Source organism: Pseudophryne corroboree, chromosome 6 (assembly GCF_028390025.1).
Source record: "Pseudophryne corroboree isolate aPseCor3 chromosome 6, aPseCor3.hap2, whole genome shotgun sequence".
Taxonomy (NCBI): domain Eukaryota; kingdom Metazoa; phylum Chordata; class Amphibia; order Anura; family Myobatrachidae; genus Pseudophryne; species Pseudophryne corroboree.
The window spans coordinates 292,298,647-292,307,114 of NC_086449.1; the positions used below are offsets into that span (position 1 = coordinate 292,298,647).

Sequence of the window (8,468 nt, forward strand, 5' to 3'; positions counted from 1 at the left end):
CCACCCATAAAAGGGGGGGTACTGTCAGGAATCCGCAGTCTCCATTGCATCACTTCCAGTGAACAGGGGTCTCCTGGCTTCAGTCCTCTGTTTTCAGAGTATTCCCTGTGAATTGGACCTGTGGAACTACAGGTCCCAGCAGTTCCAGTCTTCAGTCTCCTGCAGCCCACAGCTCACTGTGCTCCACCTAACCAGTTCTATCTTTTGGTAACCACTGGTTTCAGCCAGCAGCCTGGAGTACACAGTGCTTCTAGTTAAATAGCATTAACTCCCGGTGCACTACTGATCCCAGCCAGCAACCAGCAGTGCATGGCATTAACTGTCTACAGTGTTATTCTCCCAGTTAATCACCAGCTCCAGTTAACTCACAGCTGATCTGAACACCCAATCCAGCAGGGTGTGTTCTCATAGAGATCATCCAATCATCACAGACCAAGGTGTTTAAACTCCAGTTCCTGGCTCAGTCTCTTTGCCTTGGACAACACGTCACATTCTGTGAACAGGCGGCTCCTGTTTGCAATCCTCTGTCTACAGAGATATCCTTGTGTATTGGACCTGTAGAACTACAGGTCCCAGCTGTTCCAGTTTCCAGCTGTTCCAGTTCCGTTCGTTTCCAGCTGTTCCAGTGTTCCTGTGGAACTACAAGTTCCAGCAACCACTCCAGCTCTCCTGCGACATTCAGTGTGCAAGTTCCTGTGTTCCAGTCTCCAGTTCCTCCGTGTTCCTGGTTACCTTCCTGGATCCTCCGTGTTCCTGGTTACCTTCCTGGATCCTCCGTGTTCCTGGTTACCTTCCTGGATCCTCCGTGTTCCTGGTTACCTTCCTGTTCCTCCGTGTTCCTGGTTACCTTCCTACATCTCCGTGGAACTACAAGCATCAGCAACCCCTGCATCTGTATTTGGCTCCACACCTATCTACAACCACAGTGTGCGTCAGCCTCAGCAGTAGAGACTCTCTCCAGGTGCATTCCATCACCTCACCTGTGAAGCAGCTTGCTAGCTGCCTGTGCTTAACGAACTGCACTGTGAACATTCACGTGAGTCTCCTGCATCTGCTACCAGGTTGCTATACATTTATTACCATCTCTGCTGGTTCCACGTTTTAAACACTCTGGTTTCCACACCAGTGGACTTATCCATCATACTGTCATATTACCATTCCTTCCATAGACTCTCAGCTTCCAAGCTGCACCATTTCCATTACATACTTTTTATTGTTTATTCCTGCACGTTATTCTGCTGCCTTATTGTGTGAACTTTTATGTTAATAAATAACATTGCGCACATGCGCGGGAATCCAATCCAGTCTCCTCACTTCTTCCATCCTACCTCCACTGACCCACTAGCGCCCCATCCGGGGACACAAACCAGACCGAACCTGACACTGTTAGGGTGCCTTGAGGACCGCGTTTGAGAACCTTAGCTTTATACTATACCTATAAATTGCATGTGTTTATCAGCATTTTCCTTTCATGACCATGACTTTTAGGCATGCATTCCTAAATTTATGTAAAGAGGATGCAACATCGTCAATTGTAACAATATCGCGCACACACACTAAACGATATTGCACGGATATAGTCAGTGGCGGCATGCATCCACATCCAGGTGTCCAATATCTTTAATTTTCAAGGCTGGCACTAAAGATGCTGAACTTCGTTAACGAGCCGCAGGAGCGCGCATCGTTAACGATATAGTGTGTACATACTGGACAGTATGAACAATATATCGTCCGACCTGCCAGTTCGGTCGATATATCGGGTGCGTATCGTCAAGTGTGTACCCAGCCTAAATTAAAATATGTGCAGTATTTGTTTTTACATTATAGAGTTCATATTTATTTGGCAAATATAGAGCACCTTCAGAATTTATTATTTAGTTTGTCATGTGTGCAGCATCTTCCAAAAGAAAGGGATACAGATAAAATGTAATATAATATAGGCCAGATGTTCCCAAACGCAGTCCTCAAGGCACCCCAACGGTCCTGGTTTTAAATGTATCTATGCCTGGCCACAGGTGACTTAATTAGCACCTTTGATTTAACCACCTGTGCTGAGCCATGGATATACCTAAAACCTGGACTGTTGGGGTGCTTTGAGAACCGCTTTTGGGTACCTCTGATATTGGCACTCATTTATCAAGCCTTGGAGAGTGATAAATAGCCACGGTGATAATGTACCAGCCAATCAGCTCCTAACTGTCATTTTTCAAACACAGCCTGTGACATGGAAGTTAGGATCTGATTGGTTGGTACTTTATCACCGTGCAATTTATCACTCCCCAAGGCTTTATAAATGTGGGCCATAATGTCCAAGTTGTACTTCTGGTGCTTGGTTCTCTGAGCCTGATTCATGTTAGTAAGTAAAGCAAAAAAAGCAAGTAACTTTGTGTCTGGAACAGACCATGTTACCATGCAAAGGGAGCAATTACATTATATTTTGTCTGTGCAGGGTAAATACTGACTGTTTTTGCATGTAGCCCACAAATGTTAGCTTTAGTTCTACACTGCAATTTAGATTTCAGTTTGGACACACCCCACCCAAATCTAAATCTCTCTCTACGTTACATCTGCCAAACCTGCAGTGCAACATGGCTTTACTTACAAACATGAATCAGGCCCTCTGATTAAGGCTTGTGGTGGTCCAGGGGCAACTAAGTTGTGGAGGCCCCCACTAAGTTAATTGATGGCAAGGCAAACCCCACCCCCTATGTACATTGATCCCCACCCACCAGAACGATACCAGGAAGAATGGGGAGCCAGTAGAGCTCACCCCACCTCTCCCACCGGAGTGTTACCTGGAAAAGAGGTGAGCCAGTAGAGCACACTGACACAGTGCCAGCTCAGCCCTTTAAGCGTTGCAGCGGCCATCTCTGGTACAGTGTATCTTGGGATACTGATGGCAAATCACGAGAGACACTGTACCAGAGTAGTCTGTTGAAACACTGAAGGGGCTGAGCCGACACTGTACCACTGTGCTCTACCGGCTTCTGACTGTAGCGAGGAGCTCCTCGGCGACCGCTGTTAGGCAACAGCTGAGCTGCCGAGGAGGAGGGCGAAATAGTGCAAGGGGACTGTGTGGGGGCCCCGATATGGCTGCCCATCGCACTTCCAATAATCCAGCGCTTACCATAATTTTCTGTGTTTTTCCGGTTATATTTTAATAGTTAATCATTGTAAGAATTTGTTTTTCAGGGAAAGAATATGTCTGCTTCTAATAGATCATCTACAGATATAGGAACAGAGAAAAAACCGACAGCACCTACCTGTACAAATCTGGGTAACCCAGTATTTTCCTGTACAATGAATCCGAGACCAGCTACCAGCAGCATATTCCAGGCCAAACAAGAAAACATCCTGTTCAGAACTACAGCTAGTGAATACGGGGCGCTGCGTCCCTCCTATGAGACGGCACCGTGTTATCACTATCCAATGTCTCAAATGTTTTCAGAACACTTGGCTACTTGTGGGATGTACCGAAATCACTCTTTAAACACTGTGGTTGATAAGAACAGGGTATGCGACTGCATAAACCTGCATAATACATTATAATTAACTGGATGTTGTCAATAATTTATGGTCACCATTAAGCATTATATGTATATTTTATTACAAAAGACCCAGTGTAAATGTAGTAATGGTTATCCTGCAGTGCAAACAAACAAACATCGATATTTAATTTGACACTAATAAAATCACCTATTTTAACTGTAATACATTTTTTTTGTATTGTGTTGTTACATATTTTTATTTATAACAGACAGATAACAAACAGAGTTTTGTGGAGACAAATATACAGATTATATACCTAATGAAAATATAAAATTAATCAGATACATAAAGATCTATGATCCCAACACCAGACTACTGTCATCAAACATGGCTTATACAGTATCCCATAGAAGCCATTCATTCTTTAAATGAAAAAGAAAGCTAAAAAAAATAAAATCAGCTGGATATTTTGGGGGAGGTCAGATGTGATCAATAAATACAATTTTCATGAATCACTCAAAAATGAAAAGCTCTTCTTGCAAGAGATTCCAACATGGGGGCTATTTCAGACCTGATCGTTGCTGTGCGTGTTCGCATAGCAGCGATCAGGTCTGAAGTGCGCATGTGCCGGCGATGCAATGTCTTAACCCTGCGATCACCTCTGCCTGATTGACAGGCAGAGGCGGGTGCTGGACTGGAGGAGACGGGCAGTCGGCGTTCGGCCGTTTAGGGGGCGTGGTCAGGCAACGCAGGCGTGCCCGGACCGTTGAGGGGGCCGGGCCGCGGCGGCTGCATGACATCACACGCAGCCGCTGCGACCTGGGCAGCGACGAGTAGCTCCCTGGCAGCGCGCAGGAGCTGCGCTGGCTGGGAGCTACTCCTACAGTACAAAAGCATTGCCGCTGTGCGATGCTTTTGTACTTGGACGACAAGGTAGGGCCTGACATGCGGGGCGGACTGCCCCTGTGCTGGACTACCGCGCATGTCAGGGAAGCTGATCGTAGATCTACGATCAGGTCTGAATCACCCCCTCGGTCCTAAGATAAAACTGGGGATTTATTAAAATCAGTGTAAACTTTTATTTTTCACATTTTTAAAAACTTGTCTTTTTGAGAAAATAATTTTTTATATTTTTAACATTTTAATTTTAATGAAACACGTCTTTTTTATCTATCTATATCTATATAATATATGAAAGCACAAAGAAATTGAGACCTTGTCCAGCTCTCAATTAGGTGAGCTACAAATCTATTCAGCTTTGAAAGACAAATAACATCAAAGCCTATCAGCCTAAAAATGAAGGGGGGCGGGGGGTTCTTTACACCCATGGCAGCATTTATTATACCAGAGATGTACCGTAACTGCAGTAAGTAATGGTTGATGAAGTAAAATCTTAAGGGGCCAATTTATCAATAATCGCATTGGCCGTGATATTAGTGCCCAGGATCGAATTACAGAATGCAATCACATCGGGTGAAAATATCACCCGCCACAGGCAGGGACATGGAGCTCAGATAGGAGTGTGGTGCCAGGGTTGCTGCGCATGCACAGCCCCCGCTGATCACTATTCACCGTGGCCACTTCTAGCAGCTGGAACTATGATGGTCATTCGGAGTTGTTCGCTAGCTGCATTCGTTCGCTGTGCAGCGATGATGCAAAAAAAGGCACTGCTGCGCAATGCGCACGCGTGGCGTACTTTAACAACAAACGATGTAGATTTACACAGGGTCTAGCGATGCTTTTCAGTCGCACTGGCAGCCGCAGAGTGATTGACAGGAAGAGGGCGTTTCTGGGTGTCAACTGACCGTTTTCAGGGAGTGTTTGGAAAAACGCAGGCGTGCCAGGAAAAACGCAGGCGTGGCTGGGCGAACGCAGGGTGTGTTTGTGACGTCAAATCAGGAACTGAATGGTCTGAAGTATCGCAAGCGCTGAGTAGGTCTGAAGCTACTCTGAAACTGCACAAAAATATTTTGTAGCCGCTCTGCGATCCCTTCGTTCGCACTTCTGCTAAGCTTAAATACACTCCCAGTGGGCGGCAGCATATCGTTTGCACGGCTGCTAAAAACTGCTAGCGAGCGATCAACTCGGAATGACCACCTATATCCGTGATGTATAAACCATAGGCTACTGCTATCTGCAGATGGCAGAAGCTGGGGGGACCAATTTTGCATTCTGGATATTGGTAAATCTGGTATCGCATCCCCCGGAGAAACTTATGGGGGATGTGGCTACTGGAGGGAAAAATAAGAATTTACTTACCGATACTTCTATTTCTCATAGTCCGTAGTGGATGCTGGGAACTCCGAAAGGACCATGGGGAATAGCGGCTCCGCAGGAGACTGGGCACAAAAGTAAAAGCTTTAGGACTACCTGGTGTGCACTGGCTCCTCCCCCTATGACCCTCCTCCAAGCCTCAGTTAGGATACTGTGCCCGGACGAGCGTACACAATAAGGAAGGATTTTGAATCCCGGGTAAGACTCATACCAGCCACACCAATCACACCGTACAACTTGTGATCTGAACCCAGTTAACAGCATGATAACAGAGGAGCCTCTGAAAAGATGGCTCACAACAATAATAACCCGATTTTTGTAACAATAACTATGTACAAGTATTGCAGACAATCCGCACTTGGGATGGGCGCCCAGCATCCACTACGGACTATGAGAAATAGAATTATCGGTAAGTAAATTCTTATTTTCTCTGACGTCCTAGTGGATGCTGGGAACTCCGAAAGGACCATGGGGATTATACCAAAGCTCCCAAACGGGCGGGAGAGTGCGGATGACTCTGCAGCACCGAATGAGAGAACTCCAGGTCCTCCTCAGCCAGGGTATCAAATTTGTAGAATTTAGCAAACGTGTTTGCCCCTGACCAAGTAGCTGCTCGGCAAAGTTGTAAAGCCGAGACCCCTCGGGCAGCCGCCCAGGATGAGCCCACTTTCCGTGTGGAATGGGCTTTTACAGATTTTGGCTGTGGCAGGCCTGCCACAGAATGTGCAAGCTGAATTGTACTACAAATCCAACGAGCAATAGTCTGCTTAGAAGCAGGAGCACCCAGCTTGTTGGGTGCATACAGGATAAACAGCGAGTCAGATTTTCTGACTCCAGCCGTCCTGGAAACATATATTTTCAGGGCCCTGACTACGTCCAGCAACTTGGAATCCTCCAAGTCCCTAGTAGCCGCAGGTACCACAATAGGCTGGTTTAAGTGAAACGCTGAAACCACCTTAGGGAGAAATTGAGGACGAGTCCTCAATTCTGCCCTGTCTGTATGAAAAATTAGGTAAGGGCTTTTATAGGATAAAGCCGCCAATTCTGAGACACGCCTGGCTGAAGCCAGGGCTAACAGCATTACCACTTTCCATGTGAGATATTTTAAGTCCACAGTGGTGAGTGGTTCAAACCAATGTGATTTTAGGAACCCCAAAACTACATTGAGATCCCAAGGTGCCACTGGAGGCACAAAAGGAGGCTGTATATGCAGTACCCCCTTGACAAACGTCTGAACTTCAGGAACTGAAGCTAGTTCTTTCTGGAAGAAAATCGACAGGGCCGAAATTTGAACCTTAATGGACCCTAATTTTAGGCCCATAGACAGTCCTGTTTGCAGGAAATGCAGGAAACGACCCAGTTGAAATTCCTCTGTAGTGGCCTTCCTGGCCTCACACCACGCAACATATTTACGCCAAATACGGTGATAATGTTGCACAGTTACATCCTTCCTGGCTTTGATCAGGGTAGGGATGACTTCATCCGGAATGCCTTTTTCCTTCAGGATCCGGCGTTCAACCGCCATGCCGTCAAACGCAGCCGCGGTAAGTCTTGGAACAGACAGGGTCCCTGCTGGAGCAGGTCCTTTCTTAGAGGTAGAGGCCACGGGTCCTCCGTGAGCATCTCTTGAAGTTCCGGGTACCAAGTCCTTCTTGGCCAATCCGGAGCCACGAGTATAGTCCTTACTCCTCTCCTTCTTATGATTCTCAGTACCTTGGGTATGAGAGGCAGAGGAGGGAACACATACACTGACTGGTACACCCACGGTGTTACCAGAGCGTCCACAGCTATTGCCTGAGGGTCCCTTGACCTGGCGCAATATCTGTCCAGTTTTTTGTTGAGGCGGGACGCCATCATGTCCACCTTTGGTTTTTCCCAACGGTTCACAATCATGTGGAAGACTTCTGGGTGAAGTCCCCACTCCCCCGGGTGGAGGTCGTGTCTGCTGAGGAAGTCTGCTTCCCAGTTGTCCACTCCCGGAATAAACACTGCTGACAGTGCTATCACATGATTTTCCGCCCAGCGAAGAATCCTTGCAACTTCCGTCATTGCCCTCCTGCTTCTTGTGCCGCCCTGTCTGTTTACGTGGGCGACTGCCGTGATGTTGTCCGACTGGATCAACACCGGCTGACCCTGAAGCAGAGGCCTTGCCTGACTTAGGGCGTTGTAAATGGCCCTTAGTTCCAGGATATTTATGTGAAGTGACGTTTCCATGCTTGACCACAAGCCCTGGAAATTTCTTCCCTGTGTGACTGCTCCCCAGCCTCTCAGGCTGGCATCCGTGGTCACCAGGACCCAGTCCTGAATGCCGAATCTGCGGCCCTCTAGAAGATGAGCACTCTGCAACCACCACAGGAGAGACACCCTTGTCCTTGGAGACAGGGTTATCCGCTGATGCATTTGAAGATGCGATCCGGACCATTTGTCCAGCAGATCCCACTGAAAAGTTCTTGCGTGGAATCTGCCGAATGGAATCGCTTCGTAAGAAGCCACCATTTTTCCCAGGACCCTTGTGCATTGATGCACTGACACTTGGCCTGGTTTTAGGAGGTTCCTGACTAGGTCGGATCACTCCCTGGCTTTCTCCTCCGGGAGAAACACCTTTTTCTGGACTGTGTCCAGAATCATCCCTAGGAACAGCAGACGTGTCGTCGGAATCAGCTGCGATTTTGGAATATTTAGAATCCACCCGTGCTGTCGTAGTA

At 47.2% G+C, this 8,468-nt stretch overlaps 1 protein-coding gene across 1 annotated transcript in view; it reads left to right on the forward strand.

Moving 5' to 3' along the window:
* Positions 1-3,711, forward strand: part of PIERCE2 (piercer of microtubule wall 2) — a 45,776-nt gene extending 42,065 nt beyond the window's left edge. The window contains exon 2 of the mRNA XM_063926130.1: positions 3,193-3,711. Within this exon, the coding sequence (XP_063782200.1) occupies positions 3,202-3,549 (348 nt within the window). The 5' untranslated portion in view covers positions 3,193-3,201 and the 3' untranslated portion in view covers positions 3,550-3,711. The remainder of the gene's footprint in view (positions 1-3,192) is intronic.
* Positions 3,712-8,468: the final 4,757 nt, after the last annotated feature.